We start from the raw sequence: 15,160 nt of genomic DNA, 5'->3' as shown, positions 1-15,160 counted from the left end.
GTTTTTTCTCCTCCGACCTCTTCCTCCTCCCTTCACATTTTAGGGTTTGTGAATATTGCAGAGGTGAAAATCCATGCGATGAGGGTTCTTAAAGTTTCGGGATATTTGGATATTTCTCTGTTCTTTAGTTTATCTGTTTCTAGGTTTTCTTTTTTTTTTTTTGTTAGTTAATTGTTGGGTTGATTTTGAGTTCTTCTGTTTAATGAAGGTTAAGAGAAGAAGATGAGGCCTGTTTTTGCTGGGAATTTGGAGTATGATACACGACAATCGGAGCTGGAGCGATTGTTCTCAAAGTATGGAAGAATTGACCGCGTTGACATGAAATCTGGTAAAAAAAATTTATTAATTCTGTAATGTGCTAAAAAGTTTTGCTGATTGGTTATAAATGGCTCAAGTGCACGTTTCAAATTTACGAATGTATTAGCTCTAGTGTCTTTCAAATTGCAATTTTGTTTAGCTCAAATGCAATTTTTCTTTTATTTGTATATTTTTTAATGCGGCATTCTGAATGATCAATTTCATCGGTGGTAATTGCTTGTGTCGACTAGGGAATGTGAATGATGAAGATTTTTTAATAGTAACTTTCATTAGTGAGCTGTGAAGTGGGTTTGTCACTCACAAGAAACCACATTTTGTAAAAATATGATTGATGTTTGATCTAAACAGGCCACTGAAACCTAAGATATTGCAACGGCGATATTTTGGATGTGGCGCAGACATATGGGTAGTTTTTGTGGCTTGAATTGCCTAGTTCGGATAACCGGTTGGAAAATATATGAAAAATCACCAAATTGTGCAATGTCTTTAGGGAAATCCTCTGGATTTTTAAGTGTTTGTTTTGACGCTGGAGCTTTCTCTAAGGAAAAATACGTTGAGGTTCTATCTTTTGGCTCGCCAACCTCTGCAATTTTCCTTTTTGGAAGCGAACCTTCTTGCTTGCTTGCTCTCTGCATTTTCATACCAGATTATTCAACACTCACTTACCTCATCACCCAACATTTGACATCCATCAGAATGTTCATAGGGGAACCATCAATCAATCAATGAATTTATTAAGCCATGCCTAGCTTCAATGCATATAGAGGGGATCAATGTACTATTTCTGAATTCACTTGTGCTGTCTGAATGGAGAAGCATGCTTGGCAGTCACAATATCAGATCTGAATTTTGGATTTAAACCTTATAATTGCAATCATGATTTTGTCCATCGTAGGAACTTTGCATTTGTGCAGTTTGAAACACAAGAAGATGCTGTGAAAGCTCTTGAGTGTATGAATATGAGGTCAGTGTTGTGAATTGTGATATTGCGATATCTATTGGTAAGAATTTGCTGGTTTCTTTTGCTAATGCTATGTATAAATAATGAATTTCTGGTCTCATTTTGTTTGCAGTAAGATACTGGACAGGGTGGTGTCTGTGGAGTATGCACTGAGGGATGATGGTGATAGGGGTGACAATTATGACAGTCGGAGACAAGGTGGTTATGACCGATCACCGAGTCTGGCCTATCACAGGCGGCCAAGTCCTGAATACGGTCATCCACGCATCCCTGTGTATGATAGATATAATGGACCAGACAGGCGCAGGAGTCCCGATTACGGCAGGCAGAGGAACCCAGATTATGGCAGATACCGCAGGTATAATATCCGTGCTATTTATCACTGGCCATTGCATGATTTAATTTTATTTTATACTTTATAGCTCAAGCATCTGCTTCTTTTTTTGGGTATCTACAGCCGTTCACCAGCTCGAAGGCCAAGGAACTAGGCCCCGGTTTTCTGTGGTAGAGAAGCAGGCGAGTGGCACCTTTTTTTTTTTCAAGTTTCTGGTTGTTAGAGTAACAAATGGAATGATACATTGTGTAGTAAAAGGGTGCTCCCCACAGTTTTTAGTTTGATTTGGTTTGGGTTTGCACATAGCATTGTTGTAAGTCCATGCCAATTGTGGCTATAGGAATTATTATGAATCCGTATATTTGATTATTGGATAAGCTGCCTTTTTTCATTTCAAGTTGTTGGGTGTCACTAATTCCAGGAACTCGAGATTTCATGGTTTTTTTAGTAGTATTTCTTAAAGTACCAAAAATGTATATGATCCTTACTATTCCAGGAATTGTAATTGAAATAATTAAGATAACTAAATATCATCTAACAATTTTCAACTATCAACTTTATATGAAGACAAAAAATAAAATAATATATTAAAAAAATAATATTCATAGATATCATATAATCATTAAGAAAAAATAAACTGTGATTAATTAAATTTTTTGTTTATCTTTTTAATTTGTATATATTTAATAAAATTTATAGTTAAATAAAATGTAATTGATTTAAAAATGAGTGACTTTGAATTAAAATAAATTGAATATAAGTGAAAAAAAATATGCTATATGTATTATAATTTGTTTATTAATTGATGAGAAACATTTCAGTTTGGTGGTAAAAGCATGCTTGCTTTATACTTGAGGAAGGGGTTCGAACCCCATTGGGAGCATTTTGGAAAATTTTAAGTTTGATGCAGATCGTTGGTCCATTGTAGATTTTCTTTTAACGTTGACCAAGTGGCCCGAACCGGTTCGGTTTTTGCCAAATTTGACCGATTTTAATCGGTTCATACTGGTTCTCTATCTTATACGGTCTAAATACCGGACTGGACCGATATAGAGTCTGGTTTATCGATTTTTTGGTCAAACCGACTAGTCCGATCCGATTCTAACAACTATGGCCATTACAACTTAAAAACTAACCACCAATAAAATAGTATCAAATTATATACATATTTTATATTTTTAAAATTTAAAAATTAATAATTAAGTTAAAATAAAAACTAACCACCAATAAAATAGTATCGAATTATATACATATTTTATATTTTTAAAAATTAATAATTAAGTTAAAATTTTAAATTTATAAAAATCAAACCAAGTAAAGAATATTTTTTTAATTATGCTTTTTATTTATATTTTAATATTAACATGTCAATGATAATATTTTACCTAAAAAGATAGAAAAAAGATCTATTCACCAATAACAAAATTTTTTTAACAGATTAAAATCCTTCAAGTGAAAAAAAAAGTTTGATATTACAAAAATATTTATAACAAAATAAGTTGAACTAACAATTTAAAAATATGAGAATAAACTTCTGAAATAAATTCAAATACATAAATTTACAATGAAGTTAATATCAAAATTTTTAGATTTATAAAAACAAATATATGATTACCCATCATCGATCTCTAATTCAACAACCTTGTACTTGGTAAACTTGCTCTCTTTTTCAAGAGTCGTCCTACTCCCAATTCCAGCAAGATATCCAATAACATCTAGAATGGATTAAAATAAAAAAAGTTTATTGTGAATAAGTTTGTTAAAAAAAATACAACCGAAATTATCAATAAAATAAATAAATTTATCAATGAATTATACTTTTTTTTAAAACAACAAACTTACCAACTAAATAGGTGTAATCAAACCCAGGAGCATTGAAAGTGTCGTGTCAAAACTCATAAAATTAAATCCATATCGTGGGATACTTGACGATTCTAGAAGTATGTGCACATTAGTACGTTAGTTTATGTGTAGTCTTGAAGAATTGATAAATAAAAATCAAAGAACAATTAAATGGAGATAAACAAACAAATTTAAAATATCAATAATATAAATTTAATATTATTTATTAAGAGATTAGTAGGAAACTCACGTCTTTATCGAGGTAAGCTATCTCAATTGAGTATGGCAATGGAAAATTTTCGTAACTTGATAGTATCCATAATTTTATCACTCGTATACGTACACACAAATTGTCAACTGTAAGATTGATTTATGCAATTTTGTGAATACTAGCCATTAAAAAAAGTAAAGAAATTTTAAACTTTAGATATATGTAAAAGAAGAAATTGATGTACTTTAAATTGTTGTGCTATATATGTCTCATAACTTATACTTTTATAGTTGATTCATAGCTCGAATTCTCTAAACTTAATTGACTTTAATTTGAATTTGAATTAAATTCACAGATAAAATAAATATATTTAAAATATAAATCCTAACAAACACAAATATTCAAAATTAAAAACATAGCGTTCAAATAAAAAGAATCAATAAATTTTTAAAAAAGGTGCCATAATCAACAAATTTGATTTATTCGTTATCCTATAACAATTTATAATTGACAAATATAAAACTAATTTTATTTAAAAAGTATAACCAAATTTACGCAAGATATTTCTTTTTAAATTAACGTAAGAATATTGTTAGATTAGGAATGATTTTATTTAATATTGTTAGATTAGGAATGATTTTATTTAAAAAGTATTTAAATTAATTTTTAAGAAAATTTAAATTTATTAGCAAATAACTTAAAATTAAAAATTAACAATTTAAGTAAATAATAATTTATGATTTAAAAGAGTAATCTGTAAAAAACTTAAAATTTAAAAAATAACAATCTAAGCAAATAATTCAAAATTTAAAAAATAATTACCTAAGTTTAACTTAAAATTTAAAAAATAACAATTTAAGTAAAACAACCTAAATAAATAACTTAAAATTAAAAAGTAACCACCTAAGCAAATAATAATTTATAATTTATAAATATAATTCTAAAATTTTTAGTGACAACACCTAAGTAAATAAATTCTCAAACTCAACGAATGACCGCCATGTCGACATATGAGCTCCCTATTTATATTACTACTAGTGTTAAACTCGTGCGATGCACCGGCTTATATTTTAATTTGATATGATAAATCGAAAATAATATTTCATAATTATAAATTTCTCAAGTTTAGTATAACACTATCATTGTCATTATATAATAAACGTACTTAATATGTTGTTTTATCTTTATTCAAGTAAAATACAAATGAAACAGTTTGAAGTTTATAATATTTTTGAGCTATAAAGAAAAAGACATGAAAAAATAAGAACATATATATAACTGTATTAGTAGAATGTCAATTTTACACTAAACTTTATATTATAAAACTAATGAAAATTTATTGACAACCAAGTATTTTACTAACCTCATTAGAAAAATAATTGACATATGATGTTATGCTCCATGTTACACATTTTATTTCAAGTCTGAAAGTAGTTAATAAATTAGTTATATCTACGACAAATATTTATACAAAAGTATAAATCATAATATGTTACTAAAATGAAAATACTATTTTCTTATTTAAATATTATTAAAAACTTCGTTGAATACGACATTTGTTGTTGATAAGTTTGGATTGTTGTCTTCATCTAAAAGTAGAATGTTCAGACTATTGCGACTCTTAACTCTTGACAAAGCAGCATGAAGTTGCCCATTGGTGAACACTGATTTTAGCAAGTAAAGTCCTATATGCGATAATAATTTACCACATAGTTAAATACCTTGGTTTTCAATATTTTTCTCCTCATATATAGTATCCCGTCAGCCAATAATGTCTAAGTTGTATTCCAAATACGATTTAGTTTGTTAACACTATTAGATATCAATAGCATCACAAACAGTTTTCTCAATTGATGACCAGACCTTAGACCTTATTAATAGCTGCAATGAATTTTTTATCGTCAAGCAATAATCCCATAAAATAGAAAATATCTTGGAAGCTAGGATATGTAATCCCATTAACTATCCTAATAGACTCATATGTTGTGCAACGTTTTTGAATAATTACAAAATTCTCATATAGTAGATATCACATGTACCCGATGGAATAGAGTTTAATCTCCTAATAAAATATTCTCTCTTGCGTGGATATCATTTTCTTTCTTCTATATTATAAACAAATTGATTTGAAAACTCAGCTTACGTTAAAGTTTGACCTGCTTCAAATTCTTTGTTGACCTCCATCCATGCTAAGAACATTTTACCTTTCCCTTTCTCTTAATCCATGATTTTCTCAAGATTGTCATCGTATTTAAAGATGATATTTTGTTTTTCGGATAAATAAAAGATAAATAATTTGTTTGCCAAAGTTCTTCACACAGCCTCCCGTGTAGACAAATATCCACAATCATAAAATCATTTAATCTCATAATACATTTTTTTTAAGTATACTTTATCTTTTATATTTTTAATACTAATATATTAATAATAATATTTTAAATAAAAAGATAGAAAAATATTTATTCACCGAAAATAATTTTTTCCTCAATAAATTGAAATTCTTCAAGCACAAAAAAAATATAATATAACAAAAATATTTATAATAAAATAAAATTAAAATAATAATCTAAATAGAAAATACTAAAATAAATTTAAATTTATAGAATAAAATCTTAAAATAAATCTAAATAAATAAATTTACATTGAAGTCAATATTAAAATTTTTAGATTTCATTTTACTTATCTAATATGTATAAGTGTTTATATTAAAAAAATTAATTATAACTTAAAAAATAACAACAACAAAAATGGTACCAAATTATATACATATATGTTTTATATTTTAAAATTTAAAAATTAAAAAATTCATAAAATTTCAAACACACATTATAAATTATTTTTTATTAAAAAATAGTAACAATTTAAAAATTAATAATTAATTATTTATTTATTTTATAAAGATAAAACGACGTAAAGTATTTTTAAAAAAATAACAACATCTTGACGTTTGTCTCATGCAAGCTTCTGTCTCTCTCATTCTCAACTCCTTTCTTTCTTTCTTAAATCCTATTCGGTGGAATGAATGGATGAAGCTCAAAGAAGTGTTATATATATATACGATAACCATAAGTCACGTTTGGTTTTTTTTTTTCATATTGACCGAAAGCTAAGTAACTGATTCTTTTTTAATTAATTATAATATTAATTTTTTTATTTTTTTAAATATCTCACTATAATGAAAATAGTTTAAAAATCTTAATGAATCTTAAACTTAAAGTATCATAAAATTTAATTTTAATTACTTTTAAAAAAATAATTTTTTAATTAAAAATCTCAACAAATATAATAAATCATGAATAACACATCATTCAATTTTCAAAAATTCAAGTTGGTATAATATTCAATAATATCTAAAATTGATTAAAATAACAAAAAATTATTATCAATAAGTTTGTTAAGTAAAAAATACAACTGAAATTATCAATAAAATAAATAATTTTATCTACGAATTATACTTTTTCTAAAACAATAAACTTACCAACTAAATACGTATAATCGAACTCAGGAGTATTGAGAGTGTAAAAACTCACAAAATTAAATTCATCTCATAAGATACTTGACAATTCTGGAAGTATGTGCACATCGGTATATTGGTTTAAATTAACCACATACTCATGATGTGTAGTCATAAAGTTATCCACATTGAGTTTAAAGATAAAGATTTTCATATGAGCGCCACGTTAGCGTATAAGATTTTCATTTGTATTATTATAAAGATAAAGGTTCTGTATATTTAATTGGTTTTAATTTAAATTTGAATTAAATTTATAGATAAAATAAATATTCAAAGTTTTAAATATAGCGTTCAAATAAAAAGAATCAACAGATTTTAAAAAAGGTGTTTCTTAACTATAACTGAGGCGTATTAAACATGGTAAAAATCTTATACGACAAAAGTTGTTACTTAATTTATAAATAAAGTTTATCTTAGCAAAATTTAAATAATTAAATACTATCTTTATTTAATTTAATAAATTTAAATTAATTTTTTCAAAAATTTTAATTTATGAACAAATAATTTAAAATTAAAAAGTAACAACTTAAGTAAATAATAATTTATGATTTAAAAGACTAATATGTATACAATTTGAAATTTAAAAAATAACAATCTAAATAAATGACTTAAAATTTAAAAAATAACTACCTAAACAAAACAACCTAAAATTTAAAAAATAACAACCTAAGTAAAACAATCTAAGTAAATAATTTAAAATTTTTAAATAGAATTTCCTAATTAGCTAATACAGATTTTAAATTTTTAAATAAAATTTTTTAAATTAATTCAATTTTGTCAGAACAATATTAGAAACAGAATTAAGTATAGAAGAATGTCAAATCAATTTTTTTTAAAATAATATAAATAACCTCACATTTTTATAAGACTGGTAATTCTATTTACTTTAATATAATCTTTTGTAATTAGTATAGTAGCTTATAAATTATATAAAATTTTAAAAAATATTCTCAAACTCAATTGCTTACTTAAAATTCAAAAAAAAAGTTTATTTGAATTTAAATTTAAAATTTTAAATATAATACTTTAATTAAAAATTATAATTAGATTTTTTTAAATAAATACACATTAAAAATCAATAACTAACTTAATTGTATCAACAATAATTCATATGAAAAATTTATAACTTTATGACATTAAATACTAAATTAGAAATTAACAGAATATCAACGGTGTGAATAGAATTAAAAATAAAACCACAAGCAATAACCAAATAACTTTAATTTATATTTAAAAAAAATTCTAAATTCTAAACGAAAAAAACCAAAAGAAAAATAACAACTTAAGAAAAGACAATATTTCTACCAAAACAAACATATACTTGACATTATTCTATTAGATAGACTCTAGAAGGGATTCTAAAATACGTGCATCCAAATTCTCAAGTTTCATTCTCAATCTTGATCTTCTTGCAGATTGAGGTATCTCCTTGCACCTTCAAATCTTCCGACTCCGAGAATAATCGCTTGGCTGGTGTAATAGCATTTTTCAACACTTCGGATTTATCATTGTCCGCAACTTCATTGGATAATTCAAGTAATAAATTCTGTACAAAATACTACGTTAAATTAAAGACGTCCTTCTCACATTTGATTTTATCTCAATAATATTTTTTGAATAAAATAAAGATCTAACTTTGAGAAAATAAATAAACAAAAGATTCATTTTTTGAACAAATACCTTAGCACCTTCTACTTTTTCTCCTTCTATAATTGAGGACGTCTTTGAAATTGGAAACAAACAATCGATGTAGTCAACATCCTAAAATTATAATTAGTTATTAATTATTATTTAAAAATTAGATACTACTAATGAGTAATGACCAAAGAAGAGAAAAATAAACTGATTTTTAATAGAAAGTGAAAAATGTGGATTATCAGTCATCTTCTTAACTTTATAAGAAAGTAAAAAATGTGGATTATCATATATTTGAACTTCAACGATGAAGAGAAAGGTCTTATCAATTAGGTTGAGAAAAAGTGTAGGTGTATCCCATAGATTTCCTTTCTACATGGTATTACATAATATATTAATAATAAATAATATAAAAATTACCATTAAAAATATCTTCACTAATGTTTTTAGAAATAAATATTGGTTAGAACTTACCAATAGGAGTGGATCAAGTATCTCTACACAGCTCTTTTCCAGAACTTGTTTTGCCTCCTTGTCAAATACTACAAAACATGCAAAATAAAATAAAATAGAATTGATGAGCAAAAATCAAAGAACGATTAGATGAGAATAAACAAATAAATTTAAAATATAAATAATATAAATTTAAAATAAAATAGAAAAATATTAGTAGAAAACTCACGTCTTCATCGAGCCAAACCATCTCAATTGAGTATGGCAATGGAGAATTTCCGTAACTTAGTAGTGTCCATAACCATATCACTCGTATACGTACACACAAATTATCAATGGTAAGATTGATGCCTGCAATTTTGTGAACACCAGCCATTGGAATAAGTAGAAAGATTTTGAATATATGTAAAGAAAGGGATTGATGTACTTTAAATTGTGGTGCTTTACATCTCTCATAACTTATATTTTTATAGTTGACTCATAACTAAAATTTTTTAAATTTGATTGACTTTAATTTAAATTTAAATGAAAGTCAATCAAATTGGAAATTTAAAAAATAACAACCTAAGTAAAACAACCCAAACAAATAAAAACAACCCAAACTTAAAATTTGAAAATAACAACCTAAGCAAATAATAATTTATAATTTATAATTTATAATTTATAAATATAAATCTAAAAATTTTTAGTGATGACACCTAAACAAATAAACTCTCAAACTCAACGTATGAGCGCCTCATCAGCAAATAAACTCCACATTTGTATTACTATAAGGATAAAGATAAAGATAAGCACCATATCGACACAAGAGCTCTCTATTTATTTAAGAGTTTTTCATTTGTATAATTATAAAGATAAATGTAAGACCCCTAATTTTGAAAAGTTATTAATTAACTTTTTATGATTTATTATATTTATTTAAGATTGTATTTTTAAAAATTTTTATACAAAAATTGAGTAAATCCTTATTTAATATTTAGAGTCCTTATAATCGAAAAAAATAGTGAATATTTTATATGCTTTAATTTTAAATATTTAGATTTCTAACCTTACTTTATAAATAAAAGAGAATTAATTTACTTATCTTCAATTTTTGTTAAATTAGCATTTGAATAAAAATAATTTAAAAAATTATATTTAGAAGGTACTCTATATTTAATTTGATTTTCAATTATTATTCAGTTTTAATTTATTTTATAAAATTACATTATTATCCCTATTTTTATTTAAATTTTCTAATCTACCCTACACCACCCCAAACCCTAACATTACACTCACCTCACTCCACTCACCCCACACCCACGGTGCGCACACATAACTCACCCACACTCACAGTAAAGAACAGAAAGAAGAAAAAATAAAGAAAAGGGAGTGAGGGTTGCGAGAGAAGAGGGTGGACCCGAGAGAGGGAGAGTGCCGGGAAAGAGAGGGCCGCACTGCTGTTGCCGCCAGAATCACGAGGAGAGGGAGTCGCGCCATCAGCCGCGCCACCACCATCCAGCCCGTCGCGCCGCTGCCACGGTGCCGTCGTGGTTGCCGGAAAGAGAAGAGAGGGAGAAGAGGAATGCGAGCCAGTAGCCAGGGGAAGGAGCCTCGTGCGTCACTGTCATCGTTGCCCGCCGTCACCCTTACCGCGTCTCACCGCCGTTGAGTTGTTGCGCGCAGCCAGGAGTAGTCGCCATCGCCGTCTTGGAGCCATCAACGTCGCCGAGCCGCACATCATCACCGCCGCGAACCGCGAACAGAGGAGAGGGACAGAGACACTTTCGCGAGGGAGCTGCCGCCATGGAGGAGCCACCGCCGCCAGATCCACCGCTGCCGAAGCTCTACGCCGCCTGAGCCGCCGAAAACCGCCACTGAAGTCCTTTTTCCCTGGGTAAGCCTTATCGTCTCTGAAACCCTTGAAATCAGTATTCCGTAATAGCATATTAGAGTAACTGAGATGATGGTAATGTAGGGCTGAGTTGTGGTTCTTGCATGCTGAGTGCAGTACCCGTGCATGCGACATCAAGTTACTGCGTCGTCAACGGAGTCACCGCCGTTCCGTTTTCCCGGATACTCGTAGGTTCAGTAAGCCTTTTCCTATTCTGATTTCTTTTAGTCATTATTCTGTGATATATTTTTAAGGTCCTTGCAACGTTAATGCTTTAGGTTGGGTTTAGTTCTTACGTGCCGTGGTTAAAGTTGCTGTGTTTGCTGTGAAAGAAATTAGGGCTGAGGCCTAAGTTGCCGTTGATTTCGGGCTGAGCAAAAAGAGTTCAGTTGACGAGTGTGGGTTATGGTTTTGCTTAACGAGGTAGGAGTTTTTCTTAAAATCTATTTTACATTACGGAATTGTTATAAATAGATATTAATGTGAGAAGCATATGTATGTGATTATGATTGTCTTATAAATGTGGTTGTTTGTTGGACTGAATGACTGATTGCTTGATTGCTTGAGTAGTTTGTGGTTGCTGAAAAGAAATTAGTTTGAAAGGTTATTTAATTGATTATTATGAAAAATGACTTTCTTGGTTTTGAAGCTGTTTTTGATAATGTAAACGAATCGGCTTTGGAAATGATTTGGAATATGAAACTGAATTAATTTTGGAAATGGTTTAATTTTGAGTTAGTCTGATTTTATAAATGGTTTAGTATTTGAGCTGGTTTCATTTTAAAAGAGATTTATTATTGGCACTGATTCGTTTTGAAAATAATTTGATATTGGAATTGGTTGAATTTTGGAAAATGAATGAGATTTGGAAATGGTTGAGAAAAAGGTTTGAGAAATGTTTGGATGGAACCCGAAAAGGGTGGCAAAGTCCAAGTTTTAGGGGAGATGTTGCCGAATTTTCATAAAAGATTTGGATTCTGTTTTAAAATGTGATTTAGAAAAGGATTGGGATTTGAGAGGTTCTACGAATTGGTTCTTAATTTATTAAGAAATTGGTGTTTCGAGTTTAAGTTGTTTAATAAAAAATTATGTTTCCCGGTTGTTTTAAATATGAAGGGGGCCTGTGTTTTGAAGTTTGATTAAAGAAGTAATTTTGGAAGAGTTTTAGTGGATTTTAATAGAAGTTGAACTTTGATTAATTAGGTTCGTTTTGCTTTTGAAGTATTCTTTAAATTTTGACTTAACAAGACTAAACAACTCCGAGCTTTGGAAAGGTTTCCGATTTACAAACGAAATGAAATTGGCTTTGAAGCATAAATAAGTTGGTTTTGAAAGTGGCACGGAACTTTTGGCCTACATGCCTTGGTTTTGGTTTTAAGTCTCCATTTTAAATGATTTCAATTTGAGTAATTATGATTCCGAGGATTTTTAAAGAGTTTGAGAAGTGAGGCAGGTTATTCTTCCCTAAAGTCTTGTGTCTTCTCAAAGAAACTTCCGTTTTAAGGTGATGATTGAAAGTCTCTTGGAAGTTTTGTAAAATGTTATATTAAAGGACTAAGATTTGAAAAGGAATTGATTTTGAGGAAAGTCGAATTATGAGTTTGAAGAGATTTGAGAAATAAAAAGTGACTTATGGCTTGAATAATGATTGGTTTGATATGAATTTTTAATGAAATGCGGAAATGATGATGGATGAATGATTATGAATAAACATATGTGGCTTCTGCACGTTTATCTGAGATACGAGTTTCCTGGGTAAAGAACTGTGGCTTGCCACCACGTGTTCCAGGTTGGATCTCGATACTCTGTTGACCCTACGTCGTAAGGGTGACTGGGCACGTATAAATTTTCGGGTATAGATAGCCCCCAGTGAGTGATTTGAATGATGTATGAATGTAAAATCTATGCATAGACTCATGGGGATGCGCAACGGGAGACAGTCTAAGGACAATTCAGACTTGTCGGGTTGGCTGGATAACCGACAGATGAACCTCATCAGCCATAGGACAGGCATGCATCATATGCATTTGTATGTTTTGTTTGGGTTTGAACTTGTTTGGGTTTGCCTAATTGCGAAACTGTTCTTAACTGCTACTTGAACTATTTGCTGTAACTGCTACTTACTTGTGCTTTCCTTGTCTGTCTTGCCTGTGTTTGTCCTGACGTGCTATATTTGAGAATGAACTTTGGTGCTGAATTAATGATTATGTTGTTGATTGCGTGGTTGGTTTCTGATTGAGATTTTCTTTTAAGAAAGGAAAGGTTTCAGATTTCTGAAAGATTAAACATTGTTTCTTTGAAAAAGTTTTGAACGTTTACTTATTGGTTTTTAAAAGATTCATAAGGCATTGATAATCACTGAGCTTGAAAACAGTTTTCTTATTAAATATCTTCTTATGACAACTTTGAAACTCCGTGGTGAGACCGTGTGGTTAGGTTCTCACCCCCCTACAACTTTACCTTTTCAGGAACCGGAAGAAGAAGCATTAAGAGGTGTTATACTGCGTTTGGTTTATATGATGTTGAATTAATTAGATTATTTTCTTCCCTCGCCTTTGTTATTACAATTTTGTAAGAGGGATAGGAGTATATATATATATATATATATATATATATATATATATATTAGGTAAGAAGTCTTGTATTTGAATCTATGTGTTTGTTTTTTTTTAAGATAAAGTTTTTATTTCCGGTTTTCAAAGAAATCAGCGATACGGTGTTGAGTCACAGGCTCCTATTTTAATATTAAGTATATAAAGTAGTCGTAATACTTCTTGCTATCAGAGTGGCGTTGTCGAAAGCGTGACTTTCTGGTAGTGAGGGTGTTACAATAAAGATAAAAATTAAAAAAGTAACAACTTAAGCAAATGATAATTTATAATTTATAAATAAAGTTTTAAAAATTCAAAAGAGTAATATGTAAATAAATTAAAATTAAAAAGAAACAATTTAAGTAAATAATTTAAAATTAAAAAAGATGACAACCTAACCAAATAATAATTTATAATTTTAAAAAATTTCTAGTGACAACATATAAGCAAATAATTAGTTCAACAATATTAAAAACTAAATACCTAACAACCTAAGAAAGCGTATTTAAAAATTTTAAAAATAACCATCTAAGCAAATAATAAGTTATAATTTATAAATAAAAATTAAAAAATTTCTAATGACGACACCTAAACAAATAAACTCCCAAACTCAACGTATGAGCGCCACGTCAGCATAAGAGCTCTATATTTGTATTATTATAAAGATTATAAAGATATAAAGATTCCATGGGACTACTGCTATTTGGTCTAGAGGAAAGATTGTTTTAAATGTCGCATCCAGTGAAATTGCGTCTTTACTCCTACCTGGTGGCAAAACGGCTCATTCTCGGTTTTTAATACCCATTACAATTACTGATAAATCTATTTGCAACATCAAGCATAGCAGTTTGAAGGCTGAGTTGATCATCCAAAGTAACTTAATAATTTGGGATGAAACTCTAATGTTCGATAAAATGGGCTTTGAAACACTTGATCGGACGCTTAGGGATTTTATGTTAGTTACTGATAAACATATGACACATCAACCATTCGATGGTAAAGTTGTTCACCCATGGATAATTTTATGGTGCTTTGTCAAGAGTTAAGAGTCGCAGTAGTCTCAAAGTTCTGATTCTGGACGAAGACGGCAATCCAGAGTCATAAACAACAAATGTCGTGTTCAAAGAAGTTTTTAATAATATTTAAGTAAGAAAAATATTATTTTCATTTTAATAACATTTTATAACTTATATTTTTGTACAAATATTTACTGTAGAAATAATTAATTTATCTATAACTCTACTTTCAGATTTGAGATGAAATGTATAATAAAGAGCACACCATCATATGCCAATAATGAAGTTAGTAAGATATTAAGTTGTCGATAAATTATTAGCCTTTTGATATAAATTTTAGTGTAAATTGACATGTTACTATTATAATTATATATGTTCTTATTTTTTTATATATTTTTTTGATGATTTAAAA

At 28.5% G+C, this 15,160-nt stretch overlaps 2 protein-coding genes across 2 annotated transcripts; both read left to right on the top strand.

The window, feature by feature from the left end:
- Positions 1–35: 35 nt before the first annotated feature.
- On the top strand, positions 36–2,010 carry LOC112720730 (uncharacterized). The gene is made up of 5 exons (XM_029291079.2): positions 36–63; positions 209–328; positions 1,214–1,282; positions 1,392–1,637; positions 1,737–2,010. Exons 3-5 carry the CDS (start codon positions 1,272–1,274, stop codon positions 1,765–1,767), a joined length of 288 nt encoding a protein of 95 aa, XP_029146912.1. The 5' UTR covers positions 36–63; positions 209–328; positions 1,214–1,271; the 3' UTR covers positions 1,768–2,010.
- Positions 2,011–7,239: 5,229 nt separating this feature from the next.
- Positions 7,240–13,868, top strand: LOC140176459 (uncharacterized). The gene is made up of 5 exons (XM_072207908.1): positions 7,240–7,251; positions 8,596–8,690; positions 10,632–11,144; positions 11,226–11,329; positions 13,610–13,868. Exons 1-5 carry the CDS (start codon positions 7,240–7,242, stop codon positions 13,714–13,716), a joined length of 831 nt encoding a protein of 276 aa, XP_072064009.1. The 3' UTR covers positions 13,717–13,868.
- Positions 13,869–15,160: the final 1,292 nt, after the last annotated feature.

The sequence above is a fragment of the Arachis hypogaea genome, chromosome 2 (assembly GCF_003086295.3).
Source record: "Arachis hypogaea cultivar Tifrunner chromosome 2, arahy.Tifrunner.gnm2.J5K5, whole genome shotgun sequence".
NCBI classification, from domain to species: domain Eukaryota; kingdom Viridiplantae; phylum Streptophyta; class Magnoliopsida; order Fabales; family Fabaceae; genus Arachis; species Arachis hypogaea.
The sequence above is the reverse complement of the archived record's forward strand: the minus strand, read 5'-3'. Positions and strand labels throughout refer to the sequence as shown.